This window comes from Ipomoea nil, unplaced genomic scaffold (genome assembly GCF_001879475.1).
Source record: "Ipomoea nil cultivar Tokyo-kokei standard unplaced genomic scaffold, Asagao_1.1 scaffold0805, whole genome shotgun sequence".
Classification (NCBI taxonomy): domain Eukaryota; kingdom Viridiplantae; phylum Streptophyta; class Magnoliopsida; order Solanales; family Convolvulaceae; genus Ipomoea; species Ipomoea nil.
The window spans coordinates 232,088-255,348 of record NW_017617233.1 but is presented as its reverse complement, the minus strand read 5'-3'; the positions used below and the strand labels follow the sequence as shown (position 1 = coordinate 255,348).

The following is a 23,261-nucleotide window of genomic DNA, read 5'->3' as shown; positions in this document are numbered from 1 at the left end:
TGGATTATGAGAAAATGGGTCCCACCTCCCTAATTTCCCTCCTCTCAAAATATTGAGACCCTCCTTTCACCCTTGACTTGGTCTCTTCATTTCCCATACACCCAAACACACACAAAATAAACAAATCCAACAAGAACAAGAAAGATTAAATTATGATGGCCACCACAACACCCTTTTGAAAACCAAAATAATAAAAGGAATATAAAATTCTTGAAATTTATTTTTGCCAGTATTTAAAACACCAAGAGAAAGAAAGGAAATCATGACACAAATGGAAACATAATTTTGAATTATAAATAAAGCTAAGCATAAGTTATGAGATTGCAGCAACGAATTTGATATTAGTAGGGAAATATTATGATATTTACTTTCCTATACAATATGACATTATAAATAGGGAGTTTCCTTAGTGTTGAGGCCGCCCGTAGTAATTAGAATAAAATAAGGGTTAAGTATATCTAAGCATTTATTGCTGGAGGATATTTTACATATCCTTGTTGTTTCCTTTTTTATTTCAATTCTCCGTTGTTCCTTCCTTTACTGCTCTTAACTCTAACACAATTTCAATCCATCAATGGTTAGCATAAGCATTATATTATTGACCCTTAAGTTTATCATAAGGTGTTTTTTTATAAAGTAGAAGTCTTGTTCCCTCCCCACGCGAAACTGTTAAAGTTTGCTACTTTTACATTACACGTGCAACGGGGCATGGCTGTAATTAACAATAAAAATATGAAATTGTAATTTTTAATTCTAAATCATTAAAATCTATCGAGAAACTAAAACCGTCAAAACTGTCACATCTTGAAATGAAAAACCAACCCCTTCAAGTTGCGAAAATTGAAGGGTTAAGAATATAATGTGAGCAATTTAGGGACTGAAATTGGGCAAACAACTAGCCACTCCAAAGACTTTTCACATCACCCTTGGGGGGTGGAGACAAAATTGTCCATTCCCTACAACTCATCTCCCTCCCTCTCTTTCTATTTTCAACAACATGAATTGAACAAGTCATTGTACATTAAAACAATAATTGATTGCTGTTGTTCGTAGGAATGGTTTGTTGAATTGTTTCTTTTGTGCATAAGAAGCTTCCTTTTCCTCTATAGTCGTTTTCATAGAAATCTCCATGCAACCAATTTGAAAGCGTTAGTTCCCATTATTTCCTTCCTCTTTGTTTCTTGATTTTCCGACAAAGAGGAGAGAATGGCGGGTGGGTCGTCGGAAAAAATGGCGGGTTGCGGCCTATTTAATGCGGTTTTCGGCCGCCGGAGCATTCCCCGGAGATCAACCTCCACCGGCTCACTCCCCATCGATAAGGACGACCACCATTGTCGTCCCACCAATCTCGCCAGAGCTCCGAGCACCCCGAGCCTTAATCGTCTCCGGGGAAGCTCCGACGAGCGGTCCATATTGGAAATCGCCACCCCGGACGGCGACTTTCCGGCGAAAAACGCCGACAGAATTATTTCCCGTCCTGCCCCTAGGGCGTCCCAGAAAACACAACAACCAAGAGGTCACAACAATGGCAATAATAATAAGAATCCGGGGAGAAAGGCTTCAGAGGGCGCCATGGAAATCTCCGACGAGCTCGAAACCATGCTCGCCGATCATCAAGGAACAAAGGGCGAACCCAAAATGCTCCGAGCCTCGTCCAACAACTTCATGCTGTTCGGAAATCTGGGCAATTTACGACAACAACCTGGGAGCAACAATAATCCGGTCGAAAACGTTCTTGATCATCTCCCAAGAACCGCCAAGGAAGAACAGAAACCTCGGAACGGGAAATACGCGACGAGCGTGATGGGAAACGTGGTGAAGAAACATGAGAACGGTAACGGAGAGAAGCCTTCATCGCCGTCTCTCTGCAGAGCCATTTCCACGAGAATGGATCCTGAAGAGTTGAAGATTCTGGGCAATGAAGATTACAAGAACGGAAGATTCGCAGAAGCTTTGGCTTTGTACGATGCGGCCATCTCCATTGATCCAAACAAGGCCTCTTATCGCAGCAACAAGAGCGCTGCACTTTCCGCTCTGGGAAGGCTTCTTGAAGCTGTTTTTGAATGCAGAGAAGCCATTAGGATTGAACCCTCTTATCACAGAGCTCACAACCGTCTCGCAACTCTTTATGTCAGGTAATTATGGGCCAATCCAGGTTATACATTAGGTAAATTTCATCTTTTGATTCTAAGTAATAAAGTACCACAAAGAGGTAAATCGGTCTTATTGATGTTGCCTTGTGACCCTAATTAGCAAAGAATCAAAATGATGTAAACCAATCTAAATTGCTCATAACTGAAGAGTGTATAAAGGGTAAGTCAGCCTAAATTGCCCATAACTAACCGACTCAAATCAAGAAGGCTAATAGGTTGCCTCATAATTAATGTTGCAGAAGGCGCTAGGCCCTAGTCGGGCGCCTAGGGACCTCCTATGCGATCGAGTAATTTGAGTATATCGTCTTCACTTTACCTAGCTACTCAAGGCTGTGAGTTGTTAGACTATTATAGTCACACAAACTAGCCCACTACATATGTTAGATGATTAGTTATGTACATGGCGGAAGGAATATAGAAGAGAGCAACCAAGCAGGTAAAATATACCACTCGCTCGAGTTGCTGGCCGATTGAGCCTAATTAGGCGCCAACTAGGCAAATTTAGGAGCTCAACTCGGCGCCTAGGGTGCTTAGTCGGCCAACCAACTAAAAGCCGCCTAAAGTTGAAATAGCCTCGGCTGATTTTTACAACATTACTAAAAACTAAAAACTAAGTTATGATTGCAGGTTAGGAGAGGTAGAAAAGGCTATGTATCATTATAAACAAGCAGCGCATGAAGCTGATCCTGATGTTATGACCAAAACCAAAAATCTTCAACTTCATCTCAATCGGTGCACTGAGGCCAAGAAGCACAAAGATTGGAACACACTCTTGAAGGAATCCGACCTGGCCATATCGGCTGGGGCGGATTCTGCACCACAGGTTCCTCGTGATTCAAACTCATGATCTTTTGATTTCTCAAATACTAATATTGTTATTACATAGTATTTATGTTTGGGTCACCTTTTTCTTGAAAGATATTTGGTTTGAAAGCGGAGTCATTGATGAGGCTGCATAGGTACGAGGAAGCAGATGAAGCCATGAAAAAAGGTCCCAACTTTGACGTTGATGAATGCACCAAATTTCTGGGTCCGATTGGCAATGCGAGTCTGCTAATTGTACAAGCTCAAGTCGACATGGCCGCCGGCAGGGTGGAGGATGCGGTGGCGGCGGCGCAGAGAGCGAGCCAGCTGGACTCCAACAGCAAGGAGGTGGGCGTGGTGGGCCGGAGAACACGGGCGGTGGCGGCTGCCAGATTGAACGGCAACGAACTTTTTAAGGCCGGAAGGTTTTCAGAGGCGAGTGTGGCTTACGGAGAAGGACTGGAGCATGATCCCTACAATGCCGTGTTGCTGTGCAACCGCGCCGCCTGCCGGACAAAGCTGGGACAGTACGAGAAAGCGCTGGAGGATTGCAACGCCGCCGTCAACCTCCGGCCGTCGTTCACCAAGGCTAGGCTAAGGAGATCCGACTGTCTCTTTAAGGTACTAAAAACATTTCTGCATAAATACATATCAAATAACAATAATCTAACTAAGCTCGTCAAACTATTGATTTAGTAATCATAATATTACAACTTACGAGTTTGAATCCTAGTGAAAGAATCAATTGTACTTCTTGATTTGAGCATGTTAGCTATTGTAATAATAATTGTTAGAGTCACAAGGCAGAGACCGGGTGCAACATCGGGTAGTAGTGACGGTTAGGTTCAACTAAATATGTTACAAGTTTAACTTGAGTGAAAAAGACCTATTCGTCTAATCGTCTTATTGGTTTGGATCCGTTAGTCATGGACAACTTATGTGGGTATACCTTCTTGTGGTCCTTTTCTTCCCGGGGCAAATTATTATGTGGATCCACCAAGGACCTGGTCCACTAGTACTCGATTGCTCCCCTGGAAGGTGATAAGTTCGAACTTCATTTGAGGCAAGTAGTATGTATAGGGTATCCCTCTTTCTTTTACATACTGTTTACTATTTTACTGTATTTTGACTCAAGTCCACCTTGCAAGGTGGACCCGGGTCCATGGGATTTACCAAATACATATTTTACTGTATTTTAACTCAAGTCCACCTTGTAAGGTAGACCCGGGTCCATGGGATTTACCAAATGCATACCCTCACATAGTGACAGTTGATTTTTCTCGTCATCTAAAAAAATAATAATAAGAAGAATCTTGAATCAAACTTTGTTAAACAGATGGGAAAATGGGAAGCATGCATGCAAGAATGTGAGGTGTTGATGAAAGAGACAGCAGACAATGAAGAGATTGGGAAGATGATGAAGGAAGCTCAACAGCTTCTGCTTAGAAAACACCATGAAAATGGCAGCAGATAGAGATGGCGAGAGATGTGAGTGTTGGGGATCAGAAGACTGGAAGTTGTTGATTCTTGCAGAGAGTGGAGCAGAAAGATGCATGGGGACCACGTACGAGGTAGTAGGATTCGATGGACAGAGGAATAAGAATGGATTCATGCAGGAATGGAATGAACTGCAGTGTCATTGTTGATGTTGTGATAGATGCTTCATTTTCTTAGATTTAGATGGTTTAATTTGGCTAAATCCCATGGGAGGTTTAATTTAGTGATGAGTTCTTGTTTGTATTGGATGATTGATTTGTTGAACAAATTTTGTGGTGAATGTAAATTTAAATGAACCAAATTCTATAATACAATATCATTTTTGGTAAACATTCTAAAGTGTTAAATGTTAATCAACACTAGAATTATGATGATATACATTTATTTTTTAAAATACTATTTCATTCTTATTTTTCTCTCAAATATTGCCTGAGCGATTTATTTTTGAAAATACTATTTCATTCTTCTTATTCTCTCAAATATTGTCTATTGAACCATTGAACTTTATTATTAGGGTTGTCAATTCTCTCCCAGAGTACAGTTACCATCTATGCCCCTAGGCAAAAATGGTGATATATTGATATAGGCTCTGTTTGGCAAACCTAGCTGAAAAGTTATAAGCTAGGAGCTGATAGCTGAAAAGGAGCTGAAAGCTGAAAAGCTATAAGCTCGGAGCTGAAAATTGAAGAGCTGTTAAGCTAGCTGTTATGATTGAAAGTGTTTGGTAAATTTAGCTTTTTGATAAGCTGATAAATGTAAAAAGACTAAAAAGGACATCTTCATAAAATTTAAATTAGTTTGTTTACATATTAAAATTAACATTTCGTCTTCCAAAAAAAGTAAACACTTTTTAAAATAAAACTATTAGCATGATCATGATCTAGCATCGCATAATGAAGTAGCAATATTGTTGCGAATCTCCTTCATCTCCATAGAGGTGTGACTTAAATTTTCGTTGATGGAGATATTACTACTTGAATCTTGAAGTTCATCGGACGGTATGTAATCTGGATGCTGCTCAAGCACATTAAACATCATGTCATCTTGTGAATTCTTCTGAATATAATTATGTAGTGCAAATGTGGTCATAATAACATCAATTTGGGCTCCTCATTAAACTGCGGCATTTTAGCAAGTATCTTCCATCTCTTATTCAATACTTCAAACGATCTCTCAATAATAATAATAATAATAATAATAATAATAATAATAACAACAACAACAATAACAATAAGAAGAATAAGAATAAGAATAATAATAATAATAATAATAATAATAATAATAATGAGGAGGAGGGGGAGGGGGAGAGGGAGGAGGAGGAGGAGGGGTTTTAATTCAACATAATTGTTTAGCAAGAAACAAGACTAAGGAAGGGATTGACGTGAAAGTTGGGATAGGGGAAGAGAAAGGGTTTTAATTCATAAGGTTAAAATATGTCATTACTTTAAAATAATAAGGGTAAAGATGGAAAAAAAGCTAGTAGCTTATTTTGAAAAGCTACCTAAAGTAGCGTTCCAAAATAAGCTCTTATTTTAAGCTAGGAGCTTATTTTGGGAACATTACCAAACAGAGCTTATAGCTTGTTAGTAGCTTAAAATAAGCTATAAGCTCCTAGCTTAGCGTTGCCAAACAGAGCCATATTGCCCCAAAAGGTGTAACTAAATAGGTCATAAGTTTTATTCTTGTCAACATGTTTTTATGTAGTGTAATTTATTTCTCTTATGCGATTTAATTTGTACAAAATAAAGTATTACATAAAAATAAGATTATTGTCACCCACAAAAAACAATGGTGGATATATCAACAGACTAGTCTATGTAGCATAGAGGCCCCCTATGATAGAATTTGTCAATTATTAAGTTAAAATGCATGACAAATTATTGGCAAAAGTTAGTACTTTTTTGCAGAGCAAAAATCACACTTTATAATTGAAAATACTTTCTGTCCCAAGTCTCAGCTAAAAATGGCACTTTATAATTGAACATACTTTCTGTCCCAAGTCTCAACTAAAAATTTAAATTATACGGAGTAGTAAATTAGTAACAATGCATATTTAATTATTTATATATATATTATGATTGACAAATGTGTAATGACAATGTTAACCTTTTGAGCCCTGAAACTGGCTAAAATGGAGAATGGCAAATGATGAGAAAGACAAAGGAAAATAGGTAAATTATATTAACTTCATTGCTACTCAAGTTCAACCTGCTATACATAAATGCCATTCAAGTTTTCTTCCTTTACACAAAACAAATTAAAATATGAGTTCAATGCCAGTTACACCAGGAGATCAGATCAGAGTGAGTACAATGTTATATACTTACATATCAACTGTACATTATCAACAACACCTAAAGCCAGTTTCTCGTTACCTTCGTGTTTCTCTCTCGGGTAAAAACAAAAAAAAAAAACTGCCAACAAGAACAAAGCAAATAGAGATGCAGTAACATGTCGAGTCTTCATTCTTCAACGCTCTCGAGGTAGAAGGAAAGTTCCCAAATTACCCCACTGATCGAGGTACTTGGCGAATTACTCTTCCTGCAACAAGTTAGGAAACAGCTATCCCCGCGTCCTCTTGATAACGCTGCTTCAGCACCTTCCCTGATTCAGTCTGTAACGTAACACAACAAAAAACCACAACTAACATAATTCTTGCTCTTAAGGAGATGATGAAACAAACGCAACAAGATCATCGATGCAAACACAGAATATACTGGTTAAAACCTTCACATTCCACTCAGTTTACTGACAAAATATTACCATCCATCAGTTTCACCGTCAATAAGAGAGACTTAAACAGGGCAAACCCAACTAAATTGGCCAGGCTATTGACGTGGTAACCATAAGGTTACAAGTTCGACTCCTAGAAGGGCATATTGGTCTTTTTTAGTTTGACCCGTCAGCTATGAATAACTTATGTTAGTTTACCTCCTTGTAATTCTTTACCAGCTAAGTTCAAAAGGTGGGTTTACCCGGTGTTTCCTCATCATCAATAAAAGCAAGAGAGACTAAAACAATGAATTACATGTAAAAACATAGTAAAAGATCCAAACTTTTTTGTTTCCTGCAAATACAACAGAGAAATGCAGGGGCACAGTAAAAAGTTAAAAACTTTCTATGATAAGATAAAGATTGTGCAATGGCATTAACACTGCACATAAATTGGTGGCCATTATCATATGGATATATCCTCATTTCCAGCACGAAATCATGAAATTCTTTCAGGTAGAGGAAATTAAGAATAAAAATGGATAGGTAGAGCTGTAATCGAACCTTGATTATCGGACCAAGATCCTCGATTGACACGAGGTCTCCTGGAGGCCAGGAAGGCTCCTCGTCGTTTCCTAGGAAGTTGCAAACACGCGGCGTCTCGAAAAAGGAGAGGGAGAATTGTTTGTTAACTACGCCGACATCGAAATAAATCAAACCGGAGCTAGGGATGTCGACCCGAATGGAGTCGACGGGGAGCCAAAGGAAAAGCTCCTGGGCGGCGACGCCGGAGAGGTCGGAAATCTGGCCGTAGCTGAGGATTCCGGACACGGTGGCGTTGTACCAGACAGGGGTCTCGAACTCGGCGGCGCAGGAGTGGGAGAGGTGGAGCTCGAAGCGGCCGGAGACGTTGTCGAGGTAAAAGTCGAGAATGCCCTCCGGAAACAGCCCCATCGGGAGGGCGTGGGCGAAAAGGAGCAGGGAGATTGACGGCGGCGCCGTCGTGGTTTCGTTGAGGTGCGGCGGAGGAAAAGATTGTGCTTTTTTTAAGAAGAAGAACATTATGGCGATCTTTAAAATTCTGGGAATTATTATGGAGGAATTGAAATCATGTAACAATGAACCCATAATCATATCGTCTTCTTCTGCCGGATTTCGAAGGATTGGAAAATGAGAATCGATTCAGATTAGGGTTTTTAACGTCAAGTTTCTCCCTTTTTGCTTTTGGCAGGGAGAAGATGCTAACCGCCAAACTGCTGAAACAGTTATTTCATTTCTATTTTGCTTTATATTCTTTATATATATATATATTTACAAAATTCAAATATTAAATTTTAAATTAAGCAAAAAAAAAAAAAAAAAAAAAAAAAAAAAAAAAACTCCAATTTGTGAAAGATAAATCTCATACTTATTCAGGGAGACATTCGTTATTTTACCATTAAAAAAAAAAACAAAAAAAAAAAAAACACCTATAGATATGGAACGACATTGGGCCTTGTATGCTCCTAGGCCCATATCAAGCCATATCTATAAGCCCAGTAGGCATTAGCCCATTAGAACACATTGATACACTCATATAATAATAAAAAAATGGGCCACTCTACAGCCCAACAACGCTCAAAAGTCAAATCTCAGCGATTATTTGGGAATAAATCGTCTTCTCACCGTCGACGGCGGCGAGCTGGGAGCGATCGGGGTAGCAGGTATCCACGATAGCAGTGAGCGTGTACGGAGACGTGTCGGTGGCGAGCCACCGCTCGACGGTGAAGAGCTGCTGGTTGCAGGCCTGATGGACGCCGGTGACGGTGACCTCGACGTAGTTACAGTACCAGCCGTGGTGCGGGCCGGAGCCGTCGGAGGTGAGGTTCATGGCGCAGATCGGACCGGTCAAGCAGGGGCCGCGGCCGCTGAAAATGTCGAGATTACCCCGCTCGAAGTAATCGTAGCCCTCGCCCATAAGCCCGCCCCACGCCTCCAGGTCGTTGATCCGTACACCGTAACCGTCGGCGTCGTAGAGAGTCAAGGTGATGATCGAGTCCGTTCCGGCCTTCAAAACCGATCCGGTTCGGACGTACGCCGTGTAAACGCAATCTGGATCCTACAGTTCCCCCAATCTGTCACTGTTGCTTCATTCAAAACGGAGATTAATCGATCGGAGAAGGAAGAGAGGTAGGGAACTTACCGATCCGGAGATGGAAGAGACGGCGAAGCAGAATAAGAAGACGAGGCCGAAGCAAAGCGGGTTGACCTTGCGTATTTCCATGGCGGATTTCCTCTGCTCTGTGTAGCGTGGTAGAGTGGTAGGTATGATAATAACTGAGAAATGAGATGTATTCAATATTTTTAGTTGAATGAATGATTGGAGATAGTGTTATGGGAAAATAATAAATGCAGTGTTGACAAGTGGCAATTACCTATTTTTTGGGTGAAAAAACAAGCCTAATAAAAATGTGAAACTCCCACATTGTAGGTGCATCATTACATGTAATATTTGACTTATTAACCAACTTAGCTATCCGTGAAAGTTATCTATTTTTATAGTCTTAGCTTACTTGTTGTGTCTGTATAGTATAGTGTTTTAGTTCGACTTGTTAACAAGTTTAAAATAAATTTACAAGCGTTACTTTGCTAGTCACTGCAAGTGCTTGATTTGAACCATATTAGGATGTCAATTGTGCATATATTCAACGGAAATTTGATAGAGACAAAAAATAAGGGAATGAGCACAGAGCTGAATTTTTAATTTAATGCCTGGGACGAGAACGGAAATGGGGAGTACTCTCCCCGCCCCGTTCTCAAAAAAAAAATATATATATACGTATATAAGTATATAACTATATACATTTAAAGCTCATAGCACAAACAAATATGTATTACTATGTATATAACATGTATAATTTTATAAATATTATAAATTTGGATCTACTTGCCTTGAGATTTTTTTAAAAAAATATTTAAGTTGAATATATATGAATTATTTATTTAAATGTGGCTTAATTTTAGTATTGTTATAAATTAAGAACGGAGTAGAGAATTCCTCGTCCTCCGATAATCGAGGGGATAGGGGTAAGGAGATTTTCTCCTCTCTGGCAGGGATGAGGATAGAGACGGGGTATGTGGTAGAAAATTAAGAGTGGGGTTGGGGATGGGGGTATGCTGTCACCCCGTCTAGTTGACATCTCTAAATCATATCAGTAACTAAAAACAATGGATGTATGAATTTAGTCTGATGAAAACACTAATATACATGCATCTGGGAGTTTGTCAGAACGTTAAAGAATATTTTGTATAATTTACTTTTTTCATTCATTTTTAGTGTAAAAATGGTATAAAGACCTTTAAGTTTGAGGTATGACTTGATTTTTTATTTTTATTTTTTTTTAAAAGTGATCCTGACTTATAAATTGATGGATGAGATAAATCATAAAATGTACTTCAATTAAAATATGAATTAGTATTTATTGACATCGTAAATTTTTTCTATCATTATGAATTTGAGATTAAAAAAAAATAAATTTAAATATTACTTTTACTAACTCGATCACAAGTAGAGATGAAATGCTTGGCGGAGAGATCAATAACATGAATGTCCAAATCGAAATCACCAAACTACATCAAAAATTTTATAAATTGATTGTGATAAAATTTACTTCATATGTCGGCACATAGTGCCATATAGTGGGAGACTCCACGTGAGAATGATCTGAGATGCACGTGAGTGCTCCTTCAGGACAGGACCACGTTTTTCAGACATGATAAAGAAACAGCGCAATGATTAATGGCAAATTATACTGTGGACTATGGTCTAAAACGGTACTGTAAAAGTATATGTTTTGTGTCGTTGTGTAATCAGTTCTGTTTGTATAACATTTTTGTTTTATTTTATATACATTGTAGTTTAATTTTAGTATAATTAAAGTTTCATTTTGTTTTAACTGCAGTTTCATTTGATATTATACATATAATAATCTTATTATAATGGGACATGTTATTTAATTTCTGATAGAATAATGGTGCTAGCACCCGACCTAAGTTGTCAACAGGCACATAACTCGGCGTCCCGTGGAAACCCAGTGGGCAAAACTCCAACGGTCAGAAGTCATTTACTACCCCGCTCATTCAAGACAAGGAAATAATGGCTCAACTCCTCATTGTGATTGCTGTTACGTACCGCCTCATCAAAGAGCAGTTGCTGAGGGGACCTACACTTATGGAAGGGAGCCGTTGCACTTATTAGAAGGTCATTATTGCCTATTATTATAGTTGTTACCATTACACTATATAAGTATATGATTCTTGGATGAGAAGGGGGACGCGTTCAATACTCGGTGCTAAGAGACACACGCTCACTATTCTGTACTCAAACCTATTGCAACACAACTTACATTATCTCAGTTACATAATAATATTATCCGATAACATATTTACCGTCAATTTCATTTTATATTCACTGTAATTTTATTACAACACCACTAAATTATAATTCAAATTCAACTACGGTTTTGTTGGACAATATACACGATTTTATTGAGCAATATACACTCAAATATGTGAAACTGTTATTCAGCTTCATTTTATATATACTGTAGTTTCATTACAGCATAACTACAGTATCATTTCGATATAATTACAGTTTCATTTGACAATAACACTTTATATGTGAGACATGTTATTCATTTTCTTTTTATGTTTGTAGTTTCATTTCAACAAAACTAAAGTATCATTTCTATTCAACTACCATTCTATTTGACAATATAGATTCAATATGTGGGACATGTTATTTCGTTTGATTTTATACATACTGCAGTTTCATTTCAACATAACTAAAGCATCAATTCAATTCAATTACAGTTTCATTTGATTATATAAACACAAACAATTTCATTTTAGATATACTTTAATTTTATTTTGTTATGAATACATAAAAAAATATGAAATCTGTTAAAAATAACGGTTACCGTTTCTTTACTTAAAAAAAAAAAAAAAACGACATCGTTTTCGGACCATGGTCCACAGTATAACAATTGGCAAATTTGACCCAATTTATGGTAATAATATCCATAGGCAGCATTGGGCCTTGTTTGCGCCCAAGGCCGATATCTATAAGCCTAAAAGCCCATTACAACACCAATACATTCATACCGGGAACGAAATCCCCCTCAAAGAATCGTCATCTTCTCACCGTCGACGGCGGCAAGCCGGGAGCGATCATAGTAACAGTGGTCTACGATCGCGGTGAGCTCGTAGGGATACGCGTCAGTGGCGATCCACTGCTCGACGGTGAAGAGCTGCTGGTTGCAGGAATCGTGGACGCCGGTGACGGTGACCTCGACGTAGTTACAGTACCAGCCGTGGTGCGGGCCGGAGCCGTCGGAGGTGAGGTTCATGGCGCAGACCGGAGAACTCAAGCAGGGGCCGCGGCCGGTGAAAATGTCGAGATTACCCCTCTCGAAGTAGTCGTAGCCGTCGCCCATAAGCCCGCCCCACTCCTCCAGGTTGTTGATCCGTACACCGTAACCGTCGGCGTTGTACAGGGCCAAGCTGATGATGGAATCCGTTCCGCCCTTCCAAACGGATCCGGTTCGGATGTACGCCGTGTACACACAATCTGAATCCTACAGATCTCCGATCTGTCACTGTTGCTTCACGATAAACGGAGATTAATCGACCGGAGAAGGAAGGGAACTTACCGATTCGGATATGGAAGAGACGGCGGAGCAGAGTGAGAAGAAGAGACCGAAGCAGAGACGGTTGAGCTTGCCCTTTTCCATGGCGGATTTCGTCTCCTTTGCGACTGGTAGAGTGGTAGGCCGGTATGATTAGAACTATGCGATAGATTATTATGGAAAAATTATGAATGCAGCGTTGACAAGTGGCAAAACCATATTCTTCTATGTATTGAGGAATTTCTTAGCCTTATTGGCCGGTAATTAATTAATTATCTCAAATAATTAAATTTTTGCATTACGAATCAATCGTTATACCCTACACCACGGCGCACATAGCACTGTGCGCCGCGTGCCTCCCAAAACGACGTCGTTTTGGGATCATTTTGGGAGGCGCGGTAAGAAGTTGCTGGGATTGTGTGTATTTGTTCACAAAGTTATGTGTATTTGTTCATACAGTTATGTGTATTTGTTCATACAGTTATGTACATTTTTTATACAATTATGTACATTCTTTTTATACAATTATGTACATCCGAATCAGAAAATTTGTGTGTATTATGTTAAGAGTTGATGTGTATTCTATTAAAAGTTTATGTTTATTATGTATTATGTTAGATTATGTGTATTATCTTTTAAAAAGAGTATATATATTTTGTTATATAATTATGTACATTCATGTATACAATTATGTGTATTTTTCTAGTATAACATTATGTACATTCTTGAACAGCGGGTTTTTTTTTAAAGGAAAAACTACTGCCATTCACTGGGACGGGAAATTTCAAAAAAAAATAAATTAAAACGACGTCGTTTTGCATCTGAGCGCATAGTGCAACGCGCATCGTGGTGTAGGATATAAATTGTCATTACGAATGTATTGTTTCATCATTTGGGCCTTCCAGTCAAGGCCCATTTCCCATGCTCCATCTTTTAGATTGGAGAAATTATAACCGTGGAGTCCACATCGCAAGATAAATAATTGGTAATTGTTTATTTTTAATGTATTAATTTTTAAATGTTAAAAAGATATTTTTTTTTATAAAAATATTATATTAAAAATGAACATATATATTAATAATTTAACTTGCAATTTACACTACGGTTCACAATATACTGATTGGTTTAAATTGATATTTCATTCACATGAGAGTTCTCACTAATGGGCCGATGGCCCACTGACCGAACATTTAGTGATTTTTTAAAATTTATTTGTAGCTCCAGACCATATCATACCAGGTCATCTTCTCTCATAATTCATTTTTATTTTGTTGGATGACGAGGAAAATCCTACAAGCCGTTTGAGTGTGAGTAAATTCTTCTTTATAATTTTAACAGGGCGTTTGGTTGGAGAGAGAGAATTACGTGGAAAAAGATTTGCAATTCCATGGGAGATGAATTACTGGGAATAAAGTGGGAATTTAAATTCCAATGTTTGGTTGACAGGAATAGAATTACCGGGAATTTCAATTCCAATGTTTGGTATACACGGAAATTAAAGGGAATAAGTAGTATAAAGTCCAAAATGTCCGTTGTTGTTGTCAAGCATTAATTTTAGGTTAAAAAAAGAAGGGGTAATTTTGACTCATCACTATCTTTTTTTCTTCCTAAAATCCCAGGAATTAAAATACTAGGGTGGGACATGGGATTTTAATTCCATGAAAATGGAGGAATTACAATTCCATGGAATTGCAATTCCTTTCAACCAAACAAGGGAATTTTGTGGCCTTTGGAATTAGGTGAGAATTAAGTGGGAAAGGAATTTAAAATCCCTTCAACCAAACGCCCTGTAATTGGTAAAAGACTACAAAAAAATAAATCAACTTAATTTATCCCATAGTCGATACACTCAACTCAAGAGGACAAGATTCAAACTCGTGACCTTGTGATTATAAATATGAATCTCTTACCATATTAACTAGAGTTACCCTCTCTTCTCTCATAATTCTTCAAAAATAAGATCAAAACATTTCAGTCATCTAAGCAAACTTAATTTATCTCGTTATGAACCTAGGAGCGAATTTATGGGCCTCGTGATTAATCTATCAAAATTAGAATGACCTTATTTGGTAAAATAGTTGCCATAGTTAGTCTATAAGTCAATTTTATTTTATTTGACCACTATTAATTGTTTGATTTGGTTTAAAAATCAATATAAGTGTTTGGTTAATTAGTTTTTTGTACTCTAAAATGTTGAAATTCAAAAAGCTACTTAAAGCAACTTTTTTAGAAAAGAAATTATATTAAATAGCTATCAACTAACAGCTAATTTACCAAACATCTTTCTACAATCAGCTAATATTATCAACTAGTTATACTATCTAATTAACCCAATAAGCTAACAACTATAAGCTAATAAGCAGAGAGCCAATACTTATGTCAAAAGAAGAAGAAGATATATCTTACTAATTCCAAACTTTGAAGTCTCACGCACAACCTTTAATTTAACCGGATTATTACCCAGAAAATATATTGGAGTGTTTGGTAAATAGTTGTTAGCTGTTTAAGTTAGTAGATTTGATTAGTTGATAGCATTAGCTGATTGTATAAAAGTGTTTGATAAATTAGCTGTTAGCTGATAGTTGATTAAATGTAAAATTATTTTCTCAAAAAGTTGATAAAAAAACTGCTTTGAACAACTTTTTGAATTTTAGCATTTTTGGTGTAGTAAGTTGTTACAAAAAATTAATTAATCAAGCACTCATATTGATTGATTAATCAAGTCAAATAACTAATAGTGATCAAATAAATCAAAATTAAATGATAAACTAATTATGTTATCAAACAGGCTATTACATAACTATCAAAAGTCAAGATTATGATAGATTTTGCAATAAGTCTCAACAGAAAATAATTTTCCTTAACAAACGACAAGGTAACAACCTCTACACCGGATTGTGTGAGGTCCAACCCCGACCACATGGAAATAATTGCTCACACCTACTAATTCTGCCACTACACCCACAAAATTACAAAGAACACAAACATGGAAAAAACAAGAAAAAAAAAAATGGATCCACATTATCATTTTCATTCACAAACGACAATGCCAAAACTCTCAGCTCATTCAAACGTACGTGTCGAATGGCCGTGGTTCTGAGATGATCTATCCGACCAACCACCCAGAAGTCCTTCTCATTTTGTTCCCTGGAGTATTTGCATCTTGCTCTACATGTTCTTCCATGTGAGTTCAAACTTTTTACTTTTTTTTTTTGTATGTATATACATATAGAAAGATTTCAATAGTTTGATATTTCATATTTACATGTCAACAAAGGAAATATGAAACCCTCAGAGGTAGCTCAATTGGTTCACGAGTAACAGATTCACCAAAGGACCCAGGATTAAATCATGATAGTCGTAGTGTGAGAGTTTTATCCTCTTGTGCGGGTGACTCCTCTCACTTAAGAGGCTATTAAGTCACTGTGATTTTAACTCATTCACAATTCCTGTAAAATGTGAGCTTCGGAAGGAGAAATTTTACTTTTTGATCACACAAGAAAGAAAATAAGAATTAATTTTAGTTGAAACAATTTTTTTCACCTAGATATAGTCAAAATAGTAATGAACTTAATTATTTTTTTAAAAAAATTGTATGACTCATTGGTTGATCTTGTGTGAGATCATTTCACGTGAGGCGGTTAATATTGTTTGGTAAAAATAGAATACGTTTTTTGTTTTTTGTTTTTTATTATTATTATTATTATTATTATTATTATTTTTTGAGTAAAATCATTTGGCTAAAATTATTATATTTTTGTTAAAAAGTATAATACCTCTCACGTCTTACATGTGTTTTTGTGTTCACTTCTAGATGGACAATCATTTCCACTTTTGTAATAATGAGGTTTTTTTTTCTTTCTTTAGTATTTTAATAGTATTTTAACTATTTTTTTTCTCTGAACAGTTATTTGTGATAATCGGTGAGAACGGACACGTATTTGATTCTGTCATTGCAATTATTGATGAGGAGTTGATTTGATATATTGGCATGGGTGAATTAAGTGACAAAAAAGTGTACTTTCTCCAAGTTCTTTCTTGAGTTATTCGCTACATACATCTCATCAATAATTGAAGTTAGGAATAAACCAATAAAAAAAAAAAAGAAAATTAATAGGCAGCAATTATATATACGTGATGAGTATATATCAAGTGGAGTCCATCTCTCCACGTTGAATTCGAAGGAACCGAGGTTGGCAACGTTAATTATATTAGCGGCAGCTTATATTCATTATATTGGTGGCACGTTGTTGTTGTCATTCGCCAACCCATGTGGTTTTCTTCTACCAAAGACGAAACACAATCCTTTCTAAGTGGGATTCCAACTCCTCTTCCAACCAAGGATTCCCTACATCCTTGTGGTGTGTTTCCCTTTCCCACACCTAACCAAGACTAAAGTTTGACAAATCATGCTACCTTATTAGCTTCTTTGTTTTCTTCCTTAATTCATATTAAAAACCAAACTAAAGTTGACTAATTAGGAGCAACTTGGTTTGAGATTCTTCAAATCTAAGTACCCAAATGGCCAAGTTGTAATAATCTCTCTTCACCCTTCTTTAGTTCGTGGATAGTTTTCAACAGCGATGGATAGATAGATAGATAGATCCATTTAGATGTAAGAATATTGATAACAAATCAATTTTATTATAATAGTTTGAACGAATCAAAAGCAGTTACGGTTGAAATTGTTGGGGAGAGATCTAAAGAGCCAGTTGAGATCAACATATTTTGTTGTCAGAGTGTAACAATAGCTGTTACACGAGTATAATGAAATATAGTTACGTTCTTGTTAATAAAACGAGTCGAGAAGATAATTTGGAGAAAATAAGTATTTTATTAGGGAAAATCGGATCCATTTTACTCCTTAGGAGGGAATATATATTTATACAGGGGGACTTGTCCTAAGAGAAAGCTAATTGCTAAGACTTCTCGCGTTAGGATTCTTTATTACATCCGAAATAGGTAATTCGGTCCTATATGATGTGAACTAATACAAGATAGCCCGCTTCTGCCTAGGCCGGGCCATGGACCACGAGCCCCGCCTTGCCAATATAGTCGAATAGTTTCCCAGGATCACTTACGACACGCCCCAAGCCAAAGCTCAACACTCCGACTATCCTAGTTGCTAAGGGGAGGATTTGACCGATTAGGCTAGGGTGTCATCGGTCGGCTACGCCTTTGTACACCATTCATCATATAACTTTTGATAATAGTAGACGTTTGATCTTGATAATTAGTTATGATGCACAACTAACTTTGTGGTCAAGATTGACAGGTGTTGGAGATTGTTCTTTTGATTATGATGCACAACTAACTTTGTGGTCAAGGTTGACAGGTGTTGGTGATTGTTCTTTTGATGATATTGACAGAAATTAAAATTAGATTCTTGATTCGCGATTGATTTCTAACTAGAATTCGACCCTAGGGCTAAAGGTTACAATTCAAAGTCTTTATTTAATAGAATCTCATGTGGAATCACCAGGGCATTGGGTAATATTTAAAAAAAAAAAAATGACTTTCAACCAATAATTAGTATAGACTTCTTCAATAATCTTTGGAAAAAAAGAGAAAAATCTTGATCTAAATTATTATTATTATTATTATTATTATTATTATTATTATTATTATTATTATTATTATTATGTTGCTTTCATTAAGAAAATATTGTCACTATCGAGTCAAATTCAAAGAGAAAAAAATCTAAAAGAAAAATAATATTATTCTCGTACATTTGTTAGTTGCTACGTGTATTTTTCTGTTTCAATAACATGCTTACAGCTAGGATGTTGATTAAACTAATTGTCTAGATCCATGTAATTAATTACATACTATATTAATAATTTCATGAAAAGAATCAACAACAATTTTATATTGATGGTGGTTATGTCTGCTTGTTGGAATGTCTGTCAAGTACTAATACAATTAATATATCTTTGTTGCTTTCTTACCCACAAAGCGAGATTAGTGGTTTAAGAGTTCTATTACATGTATTTTGCCTCTGTTTTTATTCTCTTATTTTTACTTTCTGATATGACAATTGATGATTAATTATCTTTATTCTGTGAGTCAGAATAATGAAATTGTTAGCATTAAATATTTGTAAGTGAGTAAAAATTGAGAGTAGAATTGGAGAGTAGTAGTAGTATTTTTTTTTGTGGTTTAAGGGTATAGGGATTGTACATTAACCAATTAAATAATCATATGAGAAATGTTTTCTAAGTATTAAAAACATTATAATTCGTGTTTTGTTGTCTGACAACAAGGATGCCTGTAGATCTGCAGCATACAATAGAGGAGGCAAAGTATTCTTGAAAACACAAATACAAATCTTAGCTAATTAGTCGCAAGTAATTATTTAATTTGATTTTTTAATATAAATTAAGTTTAAGTTTAGATCTTGTTAATAAAGTATCAAATATTAGAAAGTGTATATTTCATATGAGATTATACAAAATAGTTAATTCTGTTCTATGTCTTTCGACTTTTATATGTTTCAGCTTTAATCTTGGACTATAAAAGTGATTATTAGATGTTCTTAACTTTGCAAAGTTAGTTGTTTTATACCTTGACGTCAAATATGTGGGTAGTGTTGCAATGGATATATACCTAGTACGTGATCAATTGTATAGTTGATGAATTAAAGTGAAAACACATTAAAGTTGAGAGGCGAGCAATGGGGTGAAATTACAATGTTACCATTATATTTAATACCATATGAATATAATAAAATTTAATAGAGGGCATGAGGTGAGTAACTTTATAAAGTCGATGGTATCTAATGGTGAGTTTTATAGTCAAGTGACTAAAGTAGGAAATGCACTAAAGTCGAGAGGCATATATGGTGAAATTAACTTTTATTCAAAAGTTTGTAAACTTTTTTCTTAATAATGAATATATGAACCGAGTTATTTTAAAATAGGATTGATTAAAGTTCACTTTCTCAAATTCAAAGAACCAAAGAATTAGGACACTATTCAGTAGTGTCATTGTCTACTAACATTAGTTGCCATTATTGTATGCTTTTGAGATAGTTTTTGTTATGAATTGAACTACAATATCATCATCATTATATTCCATTAGGCAATAATACTTTAGTTTGCAAGTTGCAATAAATGTTGGCCGAGAAATTATAGTAAAAACCATAGATTAACATTCTTTCCCTTTTCTTGAAAGAGACAAGCACAACTTGCCATCCACTTGGACAAGATTGCCTGCTGAAATTACAATTTGCTCCCTTGTGTAGAGCTTGTTGGGTAGTAAATGTACAGGGCCTTTACAGTCCAGATAAAAAGAAAAGGCCTCTATTACCCGCAATTGTTACCAGAAGATTAGATCTGCATAAAGCTAGTTTTGTAACCTTACCCAGTCATAGATGACTACAAAGAGGTAAATCAACATATCTTATCTATAGCTGACTGGTTCAGATTAGGAAGGCAATAGTACTAAATTAATTACTAGGTAATAACAAAGGTATCTTAGTTTTTTAAGGTTGCTTTTATCTCCTCCAGTTGTCTTCTCAGCCTGGACTGCCTCCTTAAGGCCAACCTTTTCCACTCTACTAAACGGCGCAAGAAAAGCATAACCTGAAACAAAAAAGTTAGTCACACGGTTAGGAATATGACAACATGAAACATGAAACATGGGTATTTTCAATGACTGGAAAGGGACATAGAAAATGTGATTTGCTTGACAATTTCACCTATCTAAGTAATCTTTGACTGACCCGTCAAAAACCAATAAGATATTATCTTGTATAATAAAACAAGACATACATAATTTTTAAGAATCGCATGGTTACCTCTGATGGTTCTTGTAAAGAGTATGATGCGTGAGTGTCTTTCGGAAGTTTGGAGACTAGGATGCCAAAACCTTGTCTGGTTTCTCTCAAGACCTAATCAAGAATTAGTTAATATACTAAAAAGATTAATGATTTTTGGAAAGAATATAATATAGGTATGGGTATAGTACATACCTTAAACGCATCCTCGTCGGTTCTGTCATCTCCGATGTACACCGGAAAAACATCGGTGGAGTTAGCGTAGCCTGAAAAAACAAGATTCAAACAAACACTACCCAAGTTTAGGATCTGGACAACGTTGAAGGATTTTGCAAAACACTACTTTTAATTGGACCGATGACTTACCGAGGGATTCAAGCAAGAACTCAAGAGCCTTCCCTTTGTCCCATTCAATGATGGGACGAATCTCCAACACTTTTCGTCCTTGGGTTAATCGAAGTTTAGGATATTCTTTGAGCACAGACCGCACTTGCTGAGCCAACTCCCCCCATTTCTGCAACGTGCATCACAAAACATCATCAGAACACTACACTAAATTCATCAATTTTTTTGGAGGGAAGAAAAACCCGCAATCACTACATACTTGTTGGTAACCCTAATCAATATAAGACCACATAGAGATAAACGTAAACCAGTTTAGGTTGTCTGAAAACACTTGGATCCGTCACTAAGATGGTGCATACTGGATAAATTTCACCTAGTGACCCTAGCCAAGCATAGGACTAATCTGTTTAGATTATCCATAGCTGAATGACAAACCAAGAAGGTCAATAGACTGTTGTTACTAAGAGTCAAATTTGTAATCTTATAATTACTAAACCAACAGACTAACCAACATGGCGGGGTTTTTCAGAAATTTATAAGTTTTGTGTTAATGATAAATGTAGAGTGTATTTTTTACCAGTTCATCAACGCAGCGAAAGTGAACGGAGACGCAGAATTTGTTGTTCTCCACCTTAACGCCGGGAGTGGAACTGGTTTGTTCCAGGAGGGTTTTGTAAACCTCGTCGATCATCGGAAGAAACTCGCTGGCTGGTTGGAAAAGAACATCCTCCTCGGCACCCTATTCATTAGAAGAAACAAATTAAAGCATTATTATTATTATGAGAAAGATGATTCCCAGAAAAAGAGGACCGGATATTATGGTTTGAATTTAGTACTGACTTTCTTGTATTTGGAGCCTCTTGAAGGGCCTTTAATGTCCATGCCGTGGCTGCCGGCGTAGTAGAGCTCCGCCAGGCGTACGAAGCTGTATACTTTGTCTGTGCAACGGCCGCTGACGATGGCGGTGGGGAAATACGTGGCCAGCTTTCTCACCGTCGCTCTCATCGGATCGGACATGAAGGCGGAATCCGGGTCGTCCACGATCGGAGAGAGGGTGCCGTCGTAGTCGAGAAACATCACAATGTTTTTTCCCTTTGAAGCCTTGATGATCTGCTCAAACATGTCCAGAGCCGAAGGATGCTGCATCTGTTTCATCATACATGCACAGGGTCATTTTAGTACTTTCCCATTTACCGGCCACCGGAATTTGGTTCGGAGACAGAGGTTTAGAAACCCTACTCTCCAAGGGTCCCACACCCTGGTCCGACAGGATATAAAAAAATAAGTCATATTTAGTATGAGTTGCTCATTATAAGGTGAAACTGTCACACTATAACTGTTAATATTTAATTCTGATCCTTACCCAGAATTGTTTTTACACTATAACGGTTAATATTTAATTCTGATCCTTACCCAGAATTCGTTTTTAGAAACTAACTGAGTTACTCGTGTGGGCGAAATTACTTACCATCCAAGTGCGGTGGTCGTCGGAAAGAGGGGTGGATTTTTGAGTGGGAGAAGAAGCTCTCATTGAGTCAACCCACGAGCTGACCTTGGCGGCGGCGCCATTGACGTCGAGGTTCTGGAGGAGCTCCTTGCCGGAAGTAACATCGAAGTTGATGTACCCGCCGGGGACGACCGGCGGCTTATGCCCCGCCGTCGGGAACCGGTTGGGGTCGGACACCGCCACCACATTGTGCCGCGTCATTTTTTCCTCTGCCAACCTGAAAAAAACCGTCAAACAAAACATTTTACAGTCGTCCAAACAATCTCTCTCTCTCTTCCTCCACGAAACAAAATTCGAGAAAACATAAAAAAAAAAAAAAAGATCAAAACCTCGTAAACAGACAACTCCGGCGTTCAAGAAAGTAAACGAAACAGAATGCTCTGTTCCCCCAAAAAGGACTGAGAAAATGGGGTTTTGTTCTATTTCCCGATACAAAAAGAAGCAAACTGTAATACCCAATAGGCTTGCTTCTAAATGCTTCGCCAAAGACACAGAGATTTTGGGTGTTAAAGACAGGGAGAGAGAGAGAGAGAGAGAGATGGTGGGAGAGAGACGAGGTTGTTTGGTTGATTTTATAGTTGTAAACCGGACACTAACTGACGAGGAAAAGGAAAATAGGAAAATAATACCCTCTTTCCTTTCTAACTTCCCGATGTGGGGCCCTAGGGGGAGTGTGGGCCCCACACACAGCATCCTGGAGAGGCTCCACGGCTTCACCACGAATACTGTCCCCACACCCCACCATATATAACTTTTATTTTGCCTATTGGGAGGCATCCTATCATTTTCCCATTTAATTT

At 37.1% G+C, this 23,261-nt stretch overlaps 5 protein-coding genes across 6 annotated transcripts; 1 reads left to right on the top strand and 4 right to left on the bottom strand.

Moving 5' to 3' along the window:
- Positions 1–915: 915 nt before the first annotated feature.
- On the top strand, positions 916–4,777 carry LOC109177687 (inactive TPR repeat-containing thioredoxin TTL3-like). Its single transcript, XM_019327115.1, has 4 exons — positions 916–2,135; positions 2,781–2,976; positions 3,072–3,578; positions 4,294–4,777. The coding sequence occupies exons 1-4, from the start codon at positions 1,207–1,209 to the stop codon at positions 4,429–4,431; spliced, it is 1,770 nt and encodes a 589-aa protein (XP_019182660.1). The 5' UTR covers positions 916–1,206; the 3' UTR covers positions 4,432–4,777.
- A 1,833-nt stretch (positions 4,778–6,610) lies between these two features.
- On the bottom strand, positions 6,611–8,453 carry LOC109177693. 2 transcript variants are annotated; one of them, XR_002053616.1, is made up of 3 exons: positions 7,731–8,453; positions 6,906–7,068; positions 6,611–6,829 (listed from the first exon to the last, which is right to left on the bottom strand). XR_002053616.1 is itself a non-coding variant. In XM_019327121.1 (2 exons), exons 1-2 carry the CDS (start codon positions 8,298–8,300, stop codon positions 7,006–7,008), a joined length of 633 nt encoding a protein of 210 aa, XP_019182666.1. In that variant the 5' UTR covers positions 8,301–8,453; the 3' UTR covers positions 6,611–7,005. The 2 variants fall into 2 exon arrangements, 1 of the variants encoding a protein (XP_019182666.1); XM_019327121.1 differs by having other exon boundaries at positions 6,611–7,068.
- A 78-nt stretch (positions 8,454–8,531) lies between these two features.
- On the bottom strand, positions 8,532–9,541 carry LOC109177694 (PLAT domain-containing protein 3-like). The gene is made up of 2 exons (XM_019327123.1): positions 9,349–9,541; positions 8,532–9,264 (listed from the first exon to the last, which is right to left on the bottom strand). The coding sequence occupies exons 1-2, from the start codon at positions 9,427–9,429 to the stop codon at positions 8,791–8,793; spliced, it is 555 nt and encodes a 184-aa protein (XP_019182668.1). The 5' UTR covers positions 9,430–9,541; the 3' UTR covers positions 8,532–8,790.
- Positions 9,542–12,146: 2,605 nt separating this feature from the next.
- Positions 12,147–12,957, bottom strand: LOC109177695 (PLAT domain-containing protein 3-like). Its single transcript, XM_019327124.1, has 2 exons — positions 12,857–12,957; positions 12,147–12,781 (listed from the first exon to the last, which is right to left on the bottom strand). Exons 1-2 carry the CDS (start codon positions 12,935–12,937, stop codon positions 12,326–12,328), a joined length of 537 nt encoding a protein of 178 aa, XP_019182669.1. The 5' UTR covers positions 12,938–12,957; the 3' UTR covers positions 12,147–12,325.
- Positions 12,958–20,219: 7,262 nt separating this feature from the next.
- Positions 20,220–23,011, bottom strand: LOC109177691 (probable trehalose-phosphate phosphatase H). The gene is made up of 8 exons (XM_019327119.1): positions 22,791–23,011; positions 22,423–22,678; positions 21,795–22,100; positions 21,532–21,693; positions 20,976–21,123; positions 20,805–20,875; positions 20,631–20,723; positions 20,220–20,415 (listed from the first exon to the last, which is right to left on the bottom strand). The coding sequence occupies exons 2-8, from the start codon at positions 22,660–22,662 to the stop codon at positions 20,308–20,310; spliced, it is 1,128 nt and encodes a 375-aa protein (XP_019182664.1). The 5' UTR covers positions 22,663–22,678; positions 22,791–23,011; the 3' UTR covers positions 20,220–20,307.
- Between the last annotated feature and the right edge of the window lie 250 nt (positions 23,012–23,261).

Coding starts and splice junctions, on each gene's coding strand:
- LOC109177695 (XM_019327124.1), bottom strand. CDS start 12,937: ATGGAAAAGGGCAAGCTCAACCGTCTCTGCTTCGGTCTCTTCTTCTCA. Junction 12,782..12,856: donor TCTCTTCCATATCCGAATCG/GTAAGTTCCCTT, acceptor GGAGATCTGTAG/GATTCAGATTGTGTGTACAC.
- LOC109177691 (XM_019327119.1), bottom strand. CDS start 22,662: ATGACGCGGCACAATGTGGTGGCGGTGTCCGACCCCAACCGGTTCCCG. Junction 21,694..21,794: donor GAGGCTCCAAATACAAGAAA/GTCAGTACTAAA, acceptor TCTAATGAATAG/GGTGCCGAGGAGGATGTTCT. Junction 21,124..21,531: donor TTCGCTGCGTTGATGAACTG/GTAAAAAATACA, acceptor TGCACGTTGCAG/AAATGGGGGGAGTTGGCTCA.
- LOC109177687 (XM_019327115.1), top strand. CDS start 1,207: ATGGCGGGTGGGTCGTCGGAAAAAATGGCGGGTTGCGGCCTATTTAAT. Junction 2,977..3,071: donor GGGCGGATTCTGCACCACAG/GTTCCTCGTGAT, acceptor TTTTCTTGAAAG/ATATTTGGTTTGAAAGCGGA. Junction 3,579..4,293: donor GATCCGACTGTCTCTTTAAG/GTACTAAAAACA, acceptor TTTGTTAAACAG/ATGGGAAAATGGGAAGCATG.
- LOC109177693 (XM_019327121.1), bottom strand. CDS start 8,300: ATGATTATGGGTTCATTGTTACATGATTTCAATTCCTCCATAATAATT. Junction 7,069..7,730: donor ATCTTGGTCCGATAATCAAG/GTTCGATTACAG, acceptor GTTACGTTACAG/ACTGAATCAGGGAAGGTGCT.
- LOC109177694 (XM_019327123.1), bottom strand. CDS start 9,429: ATGGAAATACGCAAGGTCAACCCGCTTTGCTTCGGCCTCGTCTTCTTA. Junction 9,265..9,348: donor TCTCTTCCATCTCCGGATCG/GTAAGTTCCCTA, acceptor GGGGAACTGTAG/GATCCAGATTGCGTTTACAC.